Raw genomic sequence first — 19,606 nt, 5'->3', positions numbered from 1 at the left:
TTGGTGACAGGTACAGATCCAGCTACAGGTTCAGGTTTGTTATAAATGAAGTAGTGGAGTTGGCTTTCAGAAAGGTTTATGAAGTATTTGTTATGGTTATTTGTTAATGGTTGTGTATATGGTGTGGCTACCTCTGTAGATTTGTTGGGGCTAATGATAAATGTTACGGCTACCTCTAGATTTTTTGGGGCTAATTGATAAATATTGTGACTACCTCCATAGGTGTGTTTGGGCTAACTGGTAAATATTATGGTTACCTCTATAGATTTGTTGTCTAATTGTTAATTTGTTACGGCTAATTGTTAAATGTTATGGTTAGGAAAGGGGAGAGCTGGGCAAGCAGCTAAGCTATCAGAAGACCCTAGAAAGGACGAGCCAAGGAGGACTGAAGACAACTGAGCCAACCTGAAGGAGGCTGGGTTAGGGGATATAAAAACTGTATCCCCTAGCCAGGAGCACCTGAAGGAGGCTGGGTTGGGGTTATAAAAACTGTATCCCCTAGCCAGGAGCACCTGAAAGAGGCTGGGTTAGGGTTATAAAAACTGTATCCCCTAGCCGGCTGTGCCTCTGGCTACCCCCATGGGTGGCTGAGCACCCAGCACTGCACTTCGCTTTGTGGAACGGCAGACAGCCATCCTAAGCCTCTTGTCGTTGTTTGTACTATGAAAACGAGTGAATAAACCCTTTCAAAATTTAAATAGTGAGAGGACTTTTCTCACAGGTTCTGTTTGGGGCACAGGTACAGATCTAGGTACAGATCCCAGGTACAGGTTCAGTTTGGGGCACAGGAACAAGCACAGGTTCGGCCACCGGTACAGTTCCAGGCACAGGCACAGGTTCAGTTTGGGACACAGGTGCAGATCCAGGTTCAGGTTCAGGTTAGTTTGGGGCACAGGTGCAGATCCCCGCTCAGTGTGGGGCCCAGGAACAAGCGCACAGGTTCCCCCCCGGGCCGTGAGGCGCTGAGGGACGATCCCTGTGCAGCCTGAGGCGCGAGCGGCTCTGGGGGCGGCGCCTCCGTTTGAACTCAAACCGTCCTCGCCGCTTCCTATTGGCTCCGCTGAGCGTCGCGCGCCGCCCCCTCCGCCAATCAGAGGCCTCCGCGCGCCTTTTCGAAAATTCGAACGCACCGCTCGGGACATTCGCTTCTCCTTCCGCCGACCGAACACGGTAAGCTGAAAGAGTCCCTCTGTCCGGTGTCACTCGTCGCGGCCGGACGGGGTCGGCGCTGTTCCTCAGCCATGGCTACTGCCGGCAGGCGTGGGCGGCGGCGGTGGCTCCCGGTCCGTCCGTTCCCGCGGCTCCCGGAGTCTCTGTTTTGGTGCCTGGCGGAGGGATACATCCGGGAGGGGGGGAGCAGCGCGAGGGCTCGTGGCGGAGGCGCGCGCGGGGAGGCTCAGTCGGCGCCGCGCCGTGAGGGGAGCGCGGGGGGGGCGCGCCGGACGCCGCCGCACGGGCCCTGCAGTGGCCCTGCAGTGGCCCTGCAGTGGCCCTTCAGTGGCCACCAGCCCTCCGACAGAGCCAGGTACGGCTGGGCGAGCGGGTGAGGGGGGTAGGGCCGGGGGGACGCGTCTTTGGGGTGAAGGTAGTCGCGGGGAGGAGTTGGGCCGCCTGACAACCCCTCGGTGGCCACCTACCCCTCATGGTGGCTCTTTCCCCCTGCCATGGTGGCTCTTGTCCCCCTCTCCCCCAGTGTTTACCTGTCCTCTCCCTGCCGGCGGCTGTGACAGCCCGGAGCCAGGGCTATTAAACTTCGGCATCCGCAGCTCGTGTGGTTTTTTTGGCTTGTAGGAGCTGATAGCTGCCGCGGGCATGGTGCTCTCGGTGCAGGACACCGAATATTTGCGTTTCCTAAAAGCTAAAGGGACTGCCGGGCTCGCCCCGAAGTTGTGTCTTGTTGTCAAGTGTTTTACCGACCAAAACACTCCATAAGGGTCTCTTTAACTGCATTTAATTCCGTTGTTTTACCTCGCTGCTTTCAAGTGTAGCGCGTTTTTAAAGATTCTTCCATGAGGATCACTTGTGGCAATCGTATTTATGCATGAAACAGTGCATTACATGAAAATATGTAAGAAGTGTATCTGCTTGTGCAAATGCTGTGCGTTTGGGTTTTTTGCCAGTTCAGTGCTGTTCCTGTTTCTGTCGCGATCTGTGCACGCAGAGATGCATTTGTCTCCCCCTCGGCTCTATCGCAGCCGATATCGAGACAGAGCTCAGCAATTGCCCAATTTCCAGCCTTTTCCCAGCTGCTCCAGCCAGTGCTCCTGGGAGCTGATGCTGCGATTTCCTCCTTTTCCAGGAGGATACAACTGCAGTCAGTTGGTCTCTATTTTAAATTCGAATCTGGGAATTGCCGTGTGGGTAAGGATTGAAAGATCTGGATTTAGGTGAGGAGGAGTGAATTTTGAAGTTGTTTATGGGGCAAAATACAATCTGTGTTGCTCCTGAGCCTTTCCAAGGCTCTGATGGGTAGCAAAAACCTCCTGAATACCTAAAATTAGTCTGACAACTTATGTAAACGTATTCCTAGTTTTTTACACAGGGAAGCACGTGTAAACAGCACCGAGATTCTTCTGCTGTCCATTGGGAAATACCTCCTCTCTGGAACAAAATAAAACATAAAAATTTTCATCAACTTACTCTCATAAACATGTTAAACATTTTTGGGGTGAGTAATTTTGATGTTTTTATAGGTAAGGTTCCTTACATTCAAAGATGCCACGCTATGGGAAAATCGTTGTCATTAAAAGGAATGGGACTGATGGAATTGTTTTTCCACTCACCTCAACTTCTTGTTCATTTGGAAGGTGAGGATTTTCTTGCATACATGGAAATATTATGAGTGATGTTTTCCTGTAGATTATGTCTTGTGATGCTTATTTACAAAAATAAATGTTTATTTAGGAATGGTGTACAGAGGAGGGAAGGTGATACTTGGCTAATGTTAATTGTAAGAATAGAAAGTTAAACTTTATTTTGTTACTGCTTTTTATCTTTCCCTTGACAGAACTACTTTTATTGATTGATTGATTGATTAATTGATTGATTTAAAGTTTTTGGCCACAGGAAATCTGGCGAAGGGATTAGAAGTGATAAATGATAAGACCAACAGCAAGTCAAAAGCATTAGAGATCAGCTTTAGAAAAATCTGTGCATTTAGAAACATGTTTCCACTCCCTAACAATTTTTAAGAAGGTAGAAGTGGTTTTGCAGGTGAGACCAAGGGTCCAGTTACCTGTTCTCTATCTCAGGCCAGTAATGAAAACCTGAGAATGAGCTTAATAGATGATTTTGTCTAAAAATATTCCCCAAGTCTTGGGAAACTCGGGAAGGAAATAATCCCCTAGCAATAGCTGTCTGTTGGAGCCATGGCTTGGCTTGCTGTGATCTGCTTTTTTCACACATTGGATATTTCACAAATTTTTCTGATCTCGATTCTCTGATGCTGTACAAGTGTGAGCTGCTATTTTGTGCCAGTTTAAGCAGACTTAGGTAGTGAATTTTTTTCAAATTTGAGAAACCATGCTGCTGTACGAATATTATCTAAAATGTTGGAAAATCCCCTAATTCTACAGCAGATTTCCCTGTGTTTTGTGTGAAACTGAACTTGCATTTCCCCTCAGGAAAACAGAATGTGACATCCGCATGCGGCTGCCCTGGGTGTCCAACGAGCACTGCAAAATTGAGATCAACGAGAACAAGGAGGTGAGATGCTCATGTTTTCATCAAATCTGCATTGCCCTGCTGCATCCCAGCAGTCACTGAACTATTTGTTTGATTTTTAGGCAGTCCTGACTAATTTAAGCACAGTGAACCCCACGCAGCTGAATGGGGCTTGCTTTGAGCAGCCTGTTGCCCTGAAGCATGGAGATGTGTTAACCATTATTGATCGTTCTTTCAGGTGGGTGCCACGGCCAAGCTCTTTAGTTGTTTGACTCTAGAGTGTAAATTAGTGACATTTTGTTCATATTTCTCTACAAAAGTCTTGTAGGCCTTCAGCAGAAGGCAGGATTGCATAAAGACATGTTTTTATCACTTATGTTACATTAAGCAAAGTTGATAAAGATAGAACTGCCTAGAGAGATCATTCTGATTTTGTTTCCAGACAGTTTTAGGTGGAAATTTAAAGTATTTTAAATTGCTAAAGCCTTTAGAACTGAAATGTGTGTAATGCTGGGAGGGGACAACTATTTCTAGGTCATTTCTCTTGATAATGGGAATTTAGTCATCAACTACTAACTGAGAAATAGTTGAATTTTAAAATACTCCTTTCAGGTTTGAATATCCTCAGGAATCAACTCCGAAAAAGAGGCGTTCCAAGTCTGCAAAAGATGAAACTCTGCAGGTAAATTTGTGGGCATGGGCTTTTTTCTTACAAGTACTTTAGTAATAGTGACATGTAATTCTATTTCCTTGTTCTTTTTTCTTGTTGGGAGTAACTTTTCAACCCTAAATTACATTTCAGTCTGAAAATACAAATAAATTCCTTCAGATAAATAATTTTAAAATTTAGTAATTTTTAGTCTAAATTTTATTCAGAACTATGTCAGGTTTTTGCAATACATAATTAATAATTAATGATGTTAGTAATACAGACAGAACTATAAATGTTCCACTGGATCTTGTAAGAAAGGGAGGTTCAAATGTTTTTATTCTTCTACAGCTGCTTTGACAGCTCATAGTTTAAATGATAAAATAAGATAAACTTGTGCTCTGTAAGGCCTCAAATGTATTGGTCAATGTTAAATATTGAAAAGTTCAAGGATTTCATTTCAATACTTGAAAGCCTCTTTAGGGACAATGCATATTCTTCCATAAATAGGGTTTTTTCAATGTACAGTTGAAAGCTAAGCTGTAAAGTATTTGTTGCTCTGCTGTAATGTTGTACAAATTTACAGGTTCTTCATGTTCAGCAGGTGGCAGAAGTGGAATTATTACACAAACAAACTTCAGGAGCTAAAAGTCGTGATGCTTCAGGTTGGTACTTATTTTATGAGGGCTTTGTTTGCTTTTGTCCACTTAACTGCATTTATTCTTAGCATAAGAATTAAAACATAGTTAAAAGAGGGAAGAAAAGGCATTTTAAGGCTTTTCAATCTGAGTACACCTTGCTGTGTCACTGATTGTCTCATCATGCTTAGATGCTGTGAATTCACCTTTGTCATTAAAATTTAACTTGAACTTCTCTGCTGACCTACAGCTACACCTTTTCCAAGCAAATACTGCATTATCTTGTGCTTTCTTTCCTAATAAAAGATTGAAAGAAGCATCATTTTGGAGGTACATGGTACATACTGAAATAATAATTGTTTACAGGAACTGCTTCCTGTAGAAGCAGAAAAATACAGAGCTGCTAAATCTGGATAATTATAACCCACAGACTGGTAAATGCCAGGACTTCCCCTTCCCATCCTTCTTGTCTGAAATAATCCTGATTTTCAGAGAAGGCTCTTTATTATCATTTCTGATAGATTTTTGTTCCAATGCAAAAAGCCCTGGCTGTTTCCAAGTGTTCTATTTCAGTGAGCTCTGGTCTTGGGAGAGGAAAGGAAGGAATTTTTAGTCTGTATTTATGGAACTTATATTTGTAGCTCTGCAGTTTTGAAGTAACTCTGAGTCTGTATTTTTGTTTTGCTTTGCTTACTGTGTAGATAATGCTGAGTGTGAAGAAAAAAATGCCAATGAGAATAAACAAACTCCAGAGGAAAACCTTTCTGAAGCTTTCCCTGTCAAACTCCAGACACCCAAATCTTTACATCGTGTTCTTAAAAAGCAAAAGGAAATGTCTCCCTTTAGTAAACTCTATGAAAATTTGAAAAATGAGCTGGAAGTGGAAAAAGCTCCGCACAGGGGAACTGCCTCTCAGCAAGCTGCAAAAGGAGACCCTGGGAGTGTTGTGCCAGAGCCAAATGCTCCCATTTCATCCCTGAGTCATCGTTATGATCTGGGCAGCCTGACGAAAGGAAAGGAAATAGAAAGGGAAAATATTGAATTATGTCCGATTGTAAGAAGAGAAGAAGAAGAAGAGAACCCAGGATTTTACCAGCTGTCAGCTGTGGCAAGAACTCCCAGGAAGAGTTTTACCAGGAGTCCTCGAACTTCCATGTCAAAGATGTCGGCAGTCACTGATCAGAGTTCCCTGCAGACTCCTCAGGACCCAAGGACACCAAGCAGATCTAAAGGTACTGCAGTTACGCCCAAACCCAGCAAGGAGAATCACAGCAATTCCCTGTTTTCACTAGAGCAGTGCTCCATAGAAAGGTTGGGTTACCTAGAGGAAGGGAGAGTCTTCAGCCCTACAAGCCCCACACGTAGTGCTGCTGAGGTAGGGAAGTGTGTGCTGTCCACAGCAACGCCCAGGAGGAAGAGTCCTCGGTCCCTTTTCGTGTCACCTCCCAAAGAAACCACAGCAGTGAATCCTGGAAATGCTGGGACTCCAAGGACCCCACGGCGTGGCTCACTGAAACCTGAGTCTCTTCCAGAAATTCCAGCTGGAACTGCAAGGGAAGATTCAGTGGACAGAATCAATAATACACAGCTGTCTCTGCCAGAAAACAAAGGCTTAAAGCAAAGACGGAACAGCAAACAACAAACTCCAGGAAAACCTGTGCAAGAAGTGCTGAAAGAAATCTGGGATCAGGCAAATCTGGATAACTCCAAGGTGGGACACTGTGAAACCCCTGCATCTTTCTCTAATTCCAAGAGTCCCAGAAGAAACAGCAGGCAGAGTAAAGACTTCTTGGACAAAAGTGTCCATTCAGAGGCACTGGCTTCAGAAGGGATAATGCCATCTCCTGCTGCTCAGAAACCTGGCTCTGGAAGGAAAAGGGGAAGGCCAAGGAGCTCTGGAGTGCTGCTGACTGAAACAGCACTGGAGACAAACACTGTTCAGGAACATCATGATTCAGGCAGACAAGACAGTGGAGCTCCAGCAGAGCTGGCCATGGAGGAGTGTCACCAAAACCAGGGTTTGGAAGATGCCAGCTCTACAAGACCTCAGAGACCGTCAGCCAAGAGAAGGTCTGCAGGAAGTGTCCTACACAGTCCTGCACAGGACACTGAGCCTGGCTTGGAAACTAAAACTTCTGGCCTCTTGGATGGAGAAGACTCAGGTAAATACATTGCATCCCCTGCCTTGTTTTTTATATTAGAGAAATTCTTGTAGCACTTTGCTGAGAATTCTTCCACTTTGGTAAAATGTAGAACCAATTGCTGGAAGTAATTCTAAAATATTTATCATGGAGTTATATTTGATCTTAACAACATACAGTATGTGTAAAAGTTTCCTTGATTGAATCTCTGTAAGGTAAGTTGTATCTGGTTTTGTTTCCAACTTTTAAATGCACAAGGAAAGGTTAAAATGCTGCCTTGGGTTCTTAGATACCTAAAAATACTTTAAATTGTTCTTTCAGGCAAGACAAAAAGGATCCCTCAGAAGAGGAAAAGTGGTGAAATGCTCCCTCAAACTTTGGGAAAAAGGAAGAGAGTGTCTTTTGGTGGTCATCTGAGTCCAGAACTCTTTGATAAAAGTTTGCCTCCCAACTCTCCCCTGAAGAAAGGAGCTCTCCCTGCCAGACACAGTTTACCCTATGGAAACTCTCCTCGGGCTGTGCTCAAAAAGGCTCAGGGACTGAAGCACCTGATAGATCAGGTAAATATTGAGAGTAATCAAGTTGCTGAGTCCATTACTGTGAACAGAATTTATAAATTCTATTTCATATATATTTATTCTATTATTAATTCAAAATCAGTAGTAAACTTTGTGTGATGTGTGTTGGTGTCACTCATGAGTGTTTTGGGATGCTCAAAGAATCACCAGCAAAGACATCAGCAAAAGCAAGTTTATTATCAAGTGAAAGTGCAACAAAATTCATTGGCAAGGTCACTCTGCTACTTATTGGATGGGAAAAACACACAGGGAGAAAGTCAGACTAAAATCAATCAATCTGAAACTCAAATCGACATAGAATTATTTAATTGGTGGCTGGGGATGAATAAAGGGTAAGGATGGGAAAGTGTGAGGATAAGAAGGAGTAAGGTAGACCTTCCTCTGCCAAATTTAGCCCCAGACTTGATCAACAGTTTAGGAGTCATTTCCTGTATCATTCCTGAAAAAGTAAAATAATCCAAATCTCAGGCAGGGTTTCCCTGGACAGATCACCTCATTAAAAAGAAGCAAATATCCTCCATTCACTGATATGTATTTTTTTACCAGGAAGAAAAAAGGTCACCCAAGAATTCACCAGGTGCCTCATCCCCTGCCTCAGGGAGAGCAACACCTAAAATCCCTTCAGGCTCTCCAGCCCCTTTCAGGAAAGGACGTTTCTCCATCTCCCAGCTCCCCACACCACTCCCAATCCCAGAGGAGAAGGATGCTGCCACAGAAGATGTGGATCCAAGGGAGAAAAGTGATGTCCAAGGGAAAACATCCAAATCTTCTCCTGCTAACCAAGATGACAAAGCCTTTGTGACAATGACAGCTGGCAAGTCAGCCAGAAGTGCCCAGCTGGGTTTGAAGGGCACAGCCATGAAGAGCAGAGGTGGGGCTGTGGCTGTTCTCAGTGCAAAGAGGAGAAGTGGTGCCTCCAGTGCCAATTTATTAGGTTGGTTTCAACATTTAATTTTTAATATTCATTGTCATGCTTTAAAAGATACAAAACCAAAATACTGGGAAATTATTTTTTTGTTATGCAGGGGCCACCAAATTATTGGTGAATCTGAAATCTGCTAGGCTTCCTGGAAATGCAAAGCATTGCATTTTCTCATTCATAAAGCAAATTTATTAAAGCATCTATAAACTCACACAAATCTTTATGTTCAGAAGTTGAAAAATGGTAAAATTAACATTCTCCTTGCAAGGCTAGAGTCATGATCTTTAAAATCTGCCAAGTTCAAGTAGTGTGGAACTCAACTGTGTTTATCACATCAATTTTGTTTTGAACAACTTAACACTGTGTAGCAACACAGATTCACTTTGCTTACTTTGTGCCTTATTTTCATACAAGGTTCACAGCTTTAGTCCAGGAACTGGGCTGCATTTAACCACTCAAAGTGGTGTATAACAGGAATAAAAAATAGGATCATAATTGGGTGTTACTTTCTAATCTTCAAAATTCTCAGTGTTGAGCACTGATTGGAAATAGTTTTGACAGCATGGGAAATGCTATGATAAGGGGAGTTCTGGTTCTTCAAATTTTTGCTTTTGAGTGAACTTTTAAGTAGGGTGTATTTGTCACTGTTTTCATCAGTTACATCAATTGGACAAAGTCAAATTCCTCCTTCACCCAGGAATTTTTTTACTTTATTATTCTGTCCACTTTAATGGCAGCAGAGCTCTTGATGAATATCAATGGCACTCCATTTCTCACCACCTCTTTGTAATGTGGTTTTTAATATCACTGCATCAGTTCTGTAACATGAAAAGAACATCACAGCTCTTCAAAAATTTGGATCCAAAATAAAACTCTTGTTTCTAATGCTTTTTTAGATAATTTCCTGGATGCTTGGCTTTTTTCTCTGCATCCTGCACACCCTGGCAATGTCAGCTTTTCAAAGTTCTTTTTATTTACCAACTGACATAGCAATTCTGACAAGGGAATAATAACATCCTTTTCTTTAGGAACAGCATTCCCCTTTTTATCTCTACCTTAAAAAAATCATTTCTTTTCTATGATCCCTGTGTTCTGATAGCTTTTTTTCTGAAGTAAACAAGGCAGGTGTCCTACAACTTGCAGCTTCATTTATTACCCAGCTGTAATTCCCTGCTCCTGTGCACAGAATGATGCTGTCATAAAAGTAACCTTCCTTTGGGAATTTTGGGAGTTTGTCGCAAGGAGAAGGTGATACAAGAAAAATTAGGGGAAGTCTGTGTAGATCTAAATGCTGTAAGCAGGATAAATAAATAGTTTCCTGACTGAAAATCCTCAGGAAGTGGTGAAAGAAACTTCACTTAGAAACAATTTCTCTTCTGTTAAACCTCACCAGAAGAAAACTCATCTCTAATGAATGTCTGAAAAGCTCATGGCAAGTTTCTGTTGGGAAAAATGAATTCCTTACAAAAGAGTGAGGAAGGAATTGAGTCAGTGTTCAGCTGTAGGATCTGACCTGTGTGAAGCTCATTGTTTTGGTGTGGAAAGCCATACTGGGTACTTGGACTCTTCTTCAACTGAAATTGAGTTTTCAAATTGAAAATTTTTCAGAGAACACTTGAGGTGTTGTCAGATCATACAACAACCACTTTGCTCTGCCAGGCTGCAAAAAATCCATAAATAATTGTGAACTTCATTTACACAGCTGAGAGTTAAAGTGGTTCTTTCTCATTTGCTTCTAGTTGCAAAATCTTGGGCAGAAGTGGTAAAATTGGGAGTTGCAAGATCACAGTCAAAGACTGCTAGAAAAAGTATCCGAAAAGGAAGAGCCCTGAAAAGGATAAAACACCCACCAAAGGTATTCTTTTCTTTGTGTTTCTTTGTTTTGTTTTCTTGCATGACTGCCAAACAGCTTGGATGTATGTTTGTACAGAAGTTGGAAGCTTCTGAGCTCTTGGTGGGATGTAAAATGGGTGTTGATGTCTCTCACAGCATGTGAGAAATGCAGCTTTGTACAAAAGGAATCATTGAATTATTAAGGTTGGAAAAGACCTCCAAGATGATGGAATCCAAGCTCTGATCATAAAAATCAGATTGGTCAGGCAGGACCTGCCTTTCCTAACCTCAGGCTGGTTGGGTTTTCCTGGCATTGGATGTCTTCCAGTCATCTGGAACCTCCCAGTTAAAAAGGACTGATGATAAACGCTGGAAGGAGCATTTCCACCTCTTCCATCAAGAAGAATCTTGGGTTAATAACTCTAATTTTCATTTTTCCTTTCCCTCTGCAGACTCCAGAGAAGAAAATAAAAGATCACTTCAGCACAGGTCATGCAGAGTCACCTGCTACCATAGTTGTAGGTAGAGCTTACTCCACCACGGTCAGATCTGCTGGACAAATCCCTAAAGTGGTAAAAAATCCCATCCTCAAGCTAAACATGGATATGGATGAAAGCTTCACAGGTGAGATTTTAAAGTCTGTTGCTCCCTCTGCCAGCTGTGCAGTTCTTTTGTCAAAACAAATGCTCATCTCTGCAAATACAATTTCTAGGGGTGCCTGAAATGTTTCAAACTCCAGAAAATCAAGGTGGAAGAGCATTACCTTTGGCCATTGCTCAGAATGCTGAGTTTACACCACCGTGTGCTGCAGGGGACATTTCTGACTTGCACACTCCTGAGGAATCTGGTAAGCTTGGTGTTTTAAAAGAGGAATATTTAGGTATATTATGGGTTAGCAGCAGTGTCTTGGTTTGAAAGACAGGTGCCTGCTAAGAGCAGTATTTGTAGTGGAAGAATTGTGGTGATAAATAGATTTTCAGACCTGCTCTGTGGACTGAGAAAATACCCACCCCCTGCCCCCCTACCCGAGCTGTTGGTTAGAAGGAGGAAAGGGGGCGAATAAAAATGGGTTCATAAGAGGGAGGGGGGTGAGTGAACAAAATAGTGTATGAAAAATTTATTTTTGCCTCTCATTTATCCTTCGACTCGGTTAGGTAATTAAATCACTTTGCAACTTTAATTTCGGAGCCTGTCTGCTCTTTCTTCCATGCATCCTCCTACCAGTGTCCTATCTCACTTAACTCATGAGATTAGTGTGTGTTTTCAGTTTTTTTTTCCTTTCCCCTCTCCTGCACATCTGCAGAAGGAGAGAGCAGGGTGCCAGTGTTTAGTCAGGTCAAACCCCAACAGCAGGCTTCATTGAGGTGAAGCATCCAGCAACCCATGAAAGGAGCCTTTGATATTTATCAGGGATTAAAAGAAAATGTTGTAGTTCCAGTTAATTTCTGACTAGGATATTTCATTTTTATTTGGTGGGAAACTTCAAACTGCTGAAGAGTTTCAGACACTGAATGCCCAATGCACATGTTTGGATTTTGATTTTTAGAAGGCTCTGTTTGAATTTGATTTTTTTTTAATTCCACAGTTAAAAAGTTTGGAATTTCTGCTTAATTTATTTTCCAAATGACATTAATCTACTGCTTGTTTCAGGAGAGATGATGGTGTCACCATTGAATAATTCAGATGCTTCAGAGCAGAAACAAGAGAGTCCAGGCATATTCCACTTTCTGAGAAGGGAGTCATCTCCATCTGTGTTTGATGAAATATCCACAAAAACTGAAAAAAGAAAAGCTGTGCATGAAGATAACGTAGATATTTCAGCAATAATTCCAGAAAAACCAGCATCTCTGGTGAAATCAGGAAGTAAAAGGAGGACTCCAAAGGAGAAATTGGAGCCAGTTGAGGTCATGTCAGGCAAAAGGAAGATTTTAATGACCCCTGAGCAAAGGTCAGAACCAAGAGAGGTTTTGTCAGGCATCAAGAGGCTCATGAAGACCCCAAATCAGAAATTGGAACCTGCAGAAGTTTTGTCAGGCATCAAACAGCTCATGAAGACTCCAAAGCGGAAATTGGAGCCTGCAGAGGTTTTATCAGGTATCAAACAGCTCATGAAGACCCCAAATCAGAAATTGGAGCCTGCAGAGGTTTTATCAGGTATCAAACAGCTCATGAAGACCCCAAATCAGAAATTGGAGCCTGCAGAGGTTTTGTCAGGCATCAAGGAGCTCATGAAGACCCCAAATCAGAAATTGGAACCTGCAGAGGTTTTGTCAGGCATCAAGGAGCTCATGAAGACCCCGAAGCAGAAGCCAGAAACAGTGGAGGACCTGTCTGGCATCAAGGAGCTCATGAAGACCCCAAAGCAGAAGACAAAGCCTGTGGAAGCTCTGTCAGGCATCAAGCAGCTCATGAGGACCCCAAAGCAGAAGACAAAGCCTGTGGAAACTTTGTCAGGCATCAAGGAGCTCATGAAGACCCCAAAGCAGAAGACAAAGCCTGTGGAAGCTCTGTCAGGCATCAAGCAGCTCATGAGGACCCCAAAGCAGAAGACAAAGCCTGTGGAAACTTTGTCAGGCATCAAGGAGCTCATGAAGACCCCAAAGCAGAAGACAAAGCCTGTGGAAGCTCTGTCAGGCATCAAGCAGCTCATGAGGACCCCAGAGCAGAAGACAAAGCCTGTGGAAGCTCTGTCAGGCATCAAGCAGCTCATGAGGACCCCAAAGCAGAAGACAAAGCCTGTGGAAGCTCTGTCAGGCATCAAGCAGCTCATGAGGACCCCACGACAGAAGCCAGAGCCAGTGGAGGACCTATCTGGCATCAAGCAGCTCATGAAGACCCCACAGCCAGAGCTGGAAGCAGTCACAGATGAAGTTGCCTTGAAAAGGTTGCTGGAGACTCCAGTACAGAGCAAGGAAGCTGTAAAAGCTGCTGCAGGTGTTGCTGCAGCCAAGAAAACCCCAAAGCTGAAATGCCACCCTGTGGAAGACATGGTTGGGATCAGCCGCATTTTCCAGACACCAAAGCAGAAAGCTGAACCCGTAGAGAACACGTTTGGCATCCGCAGGTTAATGAAATCTCCAAAAGAGAAATATCAACCAGTTGAGGATTTTGTGGGGCTGCAAAGGCTCATGGCTGAACCCAGGCAGAAAGCTCCTGAGTCTGAAGTGGACTATGTTGGAGTGACAGAAATGTTTGATACCCCTGAGGAAATGAAGGTAAAATACTTTTTTTAGCTTTTGGAGGGGATGTTTCTAGACTTTGAAACCTGTGGTTGAAGTGAATTTAGACTAATCGATTTCGTTATTAGAGAAATGGATTTGAAAAGAATTTTTGTAAATTTTGCTGTGCATTCATTTTGTATTGGTTGGCTCCATAAGTTCATCCATTTATTGGTTATTGTTTATTCCCTTAGGTCAGCTCAGTAAATATTAAGGATTCTCAGGAAGAAAAGGCACCTCCTGGTTCTAATTCCAGTCATAAATATGGTAAGTACAAATACTTGGCTTAGAGGAATAATGACTACACAAAGCCATAAATGTTACCATGAAGTTCAAATCCAGTTTAAAGCTCTCTCAGTGAGCCCCAACTGTTTCCTGAGCTAAGATCCCTTTTTTCCTTTGTCCTCCCAAATAAACCAAACTTCAGTCAGAAGCCTGGCCTTTAATCTAGGAATTGGTTAAATATTTCTTTTTATGTTGTAAGACTTGTATGAGCAAGATGTCTCTGTTAGGAAAATGGAAATACTTTGATCAGGCCCAGTAATGTCTAATTTTTGTTTGTGCTCTTTACCCTGTTCTAGAAAATAAAGCACAAGTTTCCCAGGGTGAAGATTCTCAACTGAAAAACTCAACTGGTGAAGAGCAGCAGAGACCAAGAAGGGGCAGAGCAAGGAAGGCTGTACCTCCTGCTGCGGCAAAACCAAGTGAAAATGGTGTGAATTTAAAGGAATTGCAGAGTCCTGATATCCAAGAGGAGATGGGAGTGATCACATCTGAAAACAAAGGAAGAGGAAGGAGGACAAAGCGTTGTGTAGAAGTTGTTTCAAAGTGCCCTGAGCAGGAAGGACTTGAAATTGTTTCATCTGTGGGACCACCTGGAGCTACTCAGAGACCAGGAAGAGGCAGAAGGAGAGAACTGAAGGAGTTAAAACATCCAAATGAAAATCCTGATTCTTGTGTTGAAGTTTCTTCAGTGCTACAAAAAGCACCTGCAAATACCACCCAGAATCTGCAGGACTGTGGTGTCAGCGATGTGTTAGACACTGAAGGTGATCCAGCCATAAAGAGAGGAGCTGCAAACATTCACCATGCCAATTGTCAGCTGCAAACAGGTTCAGACCAAGCTGATAGCAAAGCTAATGACAGTGGGATAGAAGACAGTGAAGAAGGGCTCCTGTCAGCGAGGAGGAGGCGCAGAGGAGTGGAGAACACAGAACCAGTGATTCCTCCTAAAAGGGGGAGAAGAGTGAGGAATGACCAAGGTAAAGCAGCTTCTCCTGGAGATCCTCGTGGAGCAACCAGAAAGCTTCATAAAGAACTCTCCCCAAAGGTTACACAAAGAGATGAACAGACTTGTGACAAAGCTCCTGAGGCTGTCACAGCACAAGAATCTGAAAATGGCACTAAACTTGAGCTAAAGACAACAGAGAGAAGAGTTAAGTCTTTGAGAAGTACCAGAAGCAGAAAGCACTCAGCTGAAATAAAAGCAGACGCTCGTGGGGTCGCACTTCAAAATACACAAAACATTCAGAAAACCGAGGAAACATCGACTGAAACTGATGCTGAAACACAATCCCACGTGAAAAGTGAGATGAAAGGATCTCAGGGATGTGAAACAGAAAATGCTCAGGAAATTACAACAGAGGCAGCTCAAAGATTAAAGGCAGAGTCACCTTCTGCAGAGACAAACAAAGTGCCAGTCGATGCTCGGAACTTGGAAACAAACAGGGCTAGAAACAGGAGAGGCAAAAAAGACACTTCGGAGCAAAAAGATGAATTTACTGAAGATGTGAACAGCCTAAAACTAATTACTCCCAAATCTAAGTCAGAAACAGAAATGGAGGAATCTTCTCTGCAGGATTCCTTGGGCTCTGTTAGTGTCAGTGCAGCCCAAGGCAGGAAGAACCAGCCCAGCCCAGCTGCCACTGCAGTCCCTGCTGCAGATAATGCCAATCCTGCTCAGGGCCGTCAAAGCAAGACGAGAAACAAACAGGGAATCCTTAAAGCAGAGCAAACTGAAACCCTGCAGGAGAATCCAGCACAAAGAAATGCAATGGTGTACAGAAGAGGAAGAGGTAAGAAAGTGAATTTTCAACTTGAAGAAGGCTGTCCCAAAGTGGTTGAAGGAAAAAGGAGTTCACCTGGGGAGCAGGAAGACATGGCTGACAAAGATAATCAACATGAGAATTCAGAAAATCCTCCACAAGTAAGGAGGGGCAGGAGAAAGCAACTTGATTCCATCCCACAAATAGCTAGTCCTGCTTTTGTGGAAAAACAAACATTAGGTGCAGATCACAGGAAAGATGAGGCTGTTGTAGCAGAGCAGCAATCAGCTTTGGAAGCTGCTCCCTCTTCAACAGAGGACAATCCAGTGAGGCGAGGGAGGAGACGTGAGGTGGCTGCAGCATCACAGACATCCAGATCTCCTTCTGTCAGAACGAGACGTGGGGTGCTGCAAGGTGATGCTAAAAAGATGGCTGAGAGAGGAGATGAAAATCCAGCTCTGGCAAATCAAACTCTGCAGGCAGAATTGAATACATCAGCAAGGGACAGAAGGAAAAGGATTGATCCGGCAGCAGAGGCAAAAAGTTCAGCTCCTCTCCAGAGAAAACGTGGCTTGTTGGAGACTAAAGGTCAGGGTACTCCTGAAGAACAAAGTGTGCCCTTGGAATCAGTGTCCTGTGCAGAGAAGCCACCAGGAAGGGGCAGAAGGAAAGAAACTGCTCTGGCATCACACACAACAAATTCCAGCTCTCTTCGAGGGAAACGCCGTTTGCCAGCAGGTGATGGTGGAGAAGAAACTCCCACAGAAGAGCACAATGTTCCCTTAGAAACTTGTGATCCATCTGGAAAAGAAAATCAACTGAGAAGAGGCAGGAGGAAAGAAATTGTCCCTTTGGTAGAAACCAGTTCTATTCAGGGAAAACAGGGCCCTTCAAAACAAAGTGGTAGGAGAAATAACAGGGAAGCAAAACAGGGTTTGGACAATTCTCCTTCCCAAGAAAACAGGGATCTTTCAGAAGGGAACTCAAGGCAAACAAGCACTTCACTGGATCTTAGTCCCACCTCACTTCAAGGTTTGCCAGGAGATGGGAAGAATGGAACTCCTGAAGAACGACAAACTAAACTCTTGGAAGTCACTCGACCTGCAAAAGAAAACCTATCAAGAGTGGGCAGAAAGAAAGCAACTGCTTCCACATCTGAGCAAACTACTTCCACTTCTCTCAGGGGAAAAGCTGACCTGCCCAGAGGCAGAGGTCAAAAGAGGATTCTTAAAGAAGGTGAAGATACATCTCCAGAACATAATCCATGCCAGGGAAGAACAAGGCCGATGAGGAATAATAAAAGGAAGGTGGAATTCACGTTAGAGGCAGCTACTTCTCCCCATAAAAGCAGTGACTTGCCAGGCAATGGCAGCGCTCTGGAAGCTCAGGATCTGTGTGGGACATCCACTGGTTCTGCAGAGAATCAGCCTGCAAAAGGCCCAGAGGGTGACTCTGCTCCACAGGCAGCCTCCACTTCTCGCAGGAGGAAATGCCAGCAGCCAGCAGAGGATGTGGCACCCAAAAGATTAAAATCAGGTGAGGCAAAGATTGGCTTTCTCTTTTCCAAGGTTGTCTAAATCATGTGTGGGTGCAGCAATAATGTGTACAGAAGTGTAGATTGTAGAATCAGGAGCATTCAGGTTGGAATAGATCCAAGGTTTCCTCTGCAGCTCCATTCCCTTGTCTGGACACAGCACTGCAGGTGTGCCCAGTTCAGGGGACAGTCACTGCCCTGCTCTGCTGCCACCTAGAATATTCCCTGGAATTTGCAGCTTCACTTCAAAACTCCCAGTTAGAAGATATTATCAAATCAATGCATTGAAGTAGAAAGGACAGCAACCCTTTAGAGCTAAACAGCAAGGAATTTCCTGCCATAAAACTTCCTCTGTTTTCATTTTTGCAGGATTTTAGTGTTGGTTCTGTTTTAGTTTTCCATATCAGAGGAAAGAGTTTGAGCTGAAATGGGAGCTAATTGGTTTTGGTGCTCTCATTAATGTTAACCTACTTTCAGAAATAGCTGTAAATCCTCAGGGATCCAACTTGAAGGATGTTGGATGTGCAGAAGGGTGGGTTTGGTATCTGGTTTGTTGAATGCAGAGATGTAATCTTTGGAATGTTGTCACTTGGGGACATTTCCTTTCAAAACAATGGAGGTGAAGATGGAATTTTGTGGGAAATGTTTGACTGATGACACGAATTGATATTTTTCCATGTGCAAATAGGGAATGATGAAAATGGGTCTCTGCAAAGAGGAAGAAGAAACAAAACTAAAGAACTTGGAGAAGAGAATGCAAGGGCAGCTCAGACCACTGGAGGGATGGAGAGGAAGACAAGATCCAGCATAAGAACAAGGAAATAGCCTTAAGAGTCCCAGAACCAGTTTTTAAATCAATTCAGTAATTCCAATTACAGGTTTTTTTTAATGTGAATTGATTTGCACTCGGATTTTAAACTCAGATTTTTGATAATTCTATGGTTGCTTTACAAAATACATTTCCTACTGTGTTTACAGGTAGAGAATAGATATTTTTTTAGTAGCTTTGCCTAATTGTGGTGGTTCCTAAACCATGGGGTGCTTGTGCAAAGCTGCAAATATAAAACACATTTTGTTTTACCAGTGTTTCTCCCCTTTTCCTGTCGATCAGTACAGCAATCAGGAAGCCATATTACTGCCAGCTGAAGCTATTTTCTGCTGAAATTTTCATATGCTTAAGTTCTATTTTTTAGTGGAGTTCTGTAAATATTCTTAAAAAAAAACCTATAGTTGTATTAGCAGAACGATCATGCTAAATTTTTGATAATTATTTTTTTTAAAAAGTCAACCTTGTATTGAAAAGTGCAGATTTGTAAGTCATTAAACTTGTAAACAATTTGGGGTCTGTGTGCTTTTTTTTGTTTTAAGAATGTAATTACTGCAGTCTTATGAGTTCATTTCTAAGGTTCATCCTCTCTGGTTGATGTGGTTTGGAAACACCAGTTTTAGGACCTTTTACAGGTAATTTGTCTTCAAGGCTGGGGGCTCCTTAAATGGAGAAACAGAGAAAATCCAGCCTGGGCATCAAAATTCTGTGCAATTTTTAGACCTGACTTAAAATCCTACATGTTTATGTGGTGCATGAAGAGTTCTGGATGTTTCTGCAGCAGAGCAGTTGGAACTGGAACTGTTAAGGGTGGAAATCACCTCTAAGATCAACTCCAACCATCCCCAAGTGCCACAATCACACTTCCCTGGACACCTCAGCCCCTCCCTGGCCTTGGGAGAGGTCCCAGTTTGGATATTTTCCATTTCTCTTTTTGGGAATGAGACTGAATGTCCCTTTCTTTAGGTGAGTTCATATTTGTGAAGTCTGTGTTCTTCAAAATCCAGAATAGATTAAGAAATGCACTGGATGGTGTTCAGACTTCAGACCTCAGATGTGATATGATCTTAAGAATTTAGTTTTTTGTAAATCTCAGATTTTTTTGCTTGTTTTTTATTATGTGGAATGTGCTGTATCCATAGCTACAGGGGGGTTTTGTCAGATTATAATGCAATTTTTAAAATCTATTTCTAGGATGTAGATTCCGGTCTGTACATTCAGGGTTGCTCCATCCCAAGTGCAGAATTTGGTACTTGAGCTTCACATGGTTGATATGAGAAGTGGAGTATGTTGTGGTGGGGAATTTTTTGGTTTGGTTTAACTCAGTTTCCCAATCATGACATTCCTAAAACTTCAGCCCTAAAATGCCAGAAGAAAGCAAATTTTACCATCCCACCTAAAATCAAAACAGTTCTCCTCTGCACAAGCACCTAGGCCAATGCCATGGCTGGGAAATAAAAGGATCCACAGGAATATTTTTTCTGCTTCTAAGAAGTGGTTTGGCTTTTTGGTCCTGGATCAAATCTAACAGAAGCTCAGCTCAGATTAAATGTCTGAGT

General features: G+C 43.0%; 1 protein-coding gene across 6 annotated transcripts; it reads left to right on the top strand.

Moving 5' to 3' along the window:
* The first annotated feature begins 1,149 nt into the window (after window positions 1-1,149).
* Window positions 1,150-18,559, top strand: MKI67 (marker of proliferation Ki-67). Of its 6 annotated transcripts, none has more exons than XM_085064596.1 (16): window positions 1,150-1,170; window positions 2,694-2,807; window positions 3,624-3,705; window positions 3,786-3,901; window positions 4,276-4,345; window positions 4,899-4,977; window positions 5,652-7,112; window positions 7,413-7,651; window positions 8,216-8,603; window positions 10,331-10,446; window positions 10,877-11,048; window positions 11,137-11,271; window positions 12,075-13,639; window positions 13,837-13,909; window positions 14,224-17,223; window positions 17,910-18,559. In XM_085064596.1, the coding sequence occupies exons 2-16, from the start codon at window positions 2,716-2,718 to the stop codon at window positions 18,044-18,046; spliced, it is 7,725 nt and encodes a 2,574-aa protein (XP_084920722.1). In that variant the 5' UTR covers window positions 1,150-1,170; window positions 2,694-2,715; the 3' UTR covers window positions 18,047-18,559. The 6 variants fall into 6 exon arrangements, with proteins under 6 accessions (XP_084920722.1, XP_084920719.1, XP_084920718.1 ...); XM_085064595.1 differs by lacking the exon at window positions 1,150-1,170 and adding an exon at window positions 1,385-1,525; XM_085064597.1 differs by lacking the exon at window positions 1,150-1,170 and adding an exon at window positions 2,369-2,387.
* Window positions 18,560-19,606: the final 1,047 nt, after the last annotated feature.

Source organism: Lichenostomus cassidix, chromosome 6 (assembly GCF_008360975.1).
Source record: "Lichenostomus cassidix isolate B80296 chromosome 6, HeHo_3.0, whole genome shotgun sequence".
Taxonomy (NCBI): Eukaryota; Metazoa; Chordata; class Aves; order Passeriformes; family Meliphagidae; genus Lichenostomus; species Lichenostomus cassidix.
Note: the sequence above shows the minus strand (reverse complement) of the source record. Positions and strands in the feature narration are given on the sequence as shown.

Excerpts from the sequence above, each read along its gene's own strand:
- MKI67 (XM_085064591.1), top strand. The coding sequence starts at position 1,242 with ATGGCTACTGCCGGCAGGCGTGGGCGGCGGCGGTGGCTCCCGGTCCGT. Across the intron at positions 4,346-4,898 it reads CAAAAGATGAAACTCTGCAG|GTTCTTCATGTTCAGCAGGT; the intron begins GTAAATTTGTGG and ends ACAAATTTACAG. Across the intron at positions 17,224-17,909 it reads ACCCAAAAGATTAAAATCAG|GGAATGATGAAAATGGGTCT; the intron begins GTGAGGCAAAGA and ends ATGTGCAAATAG.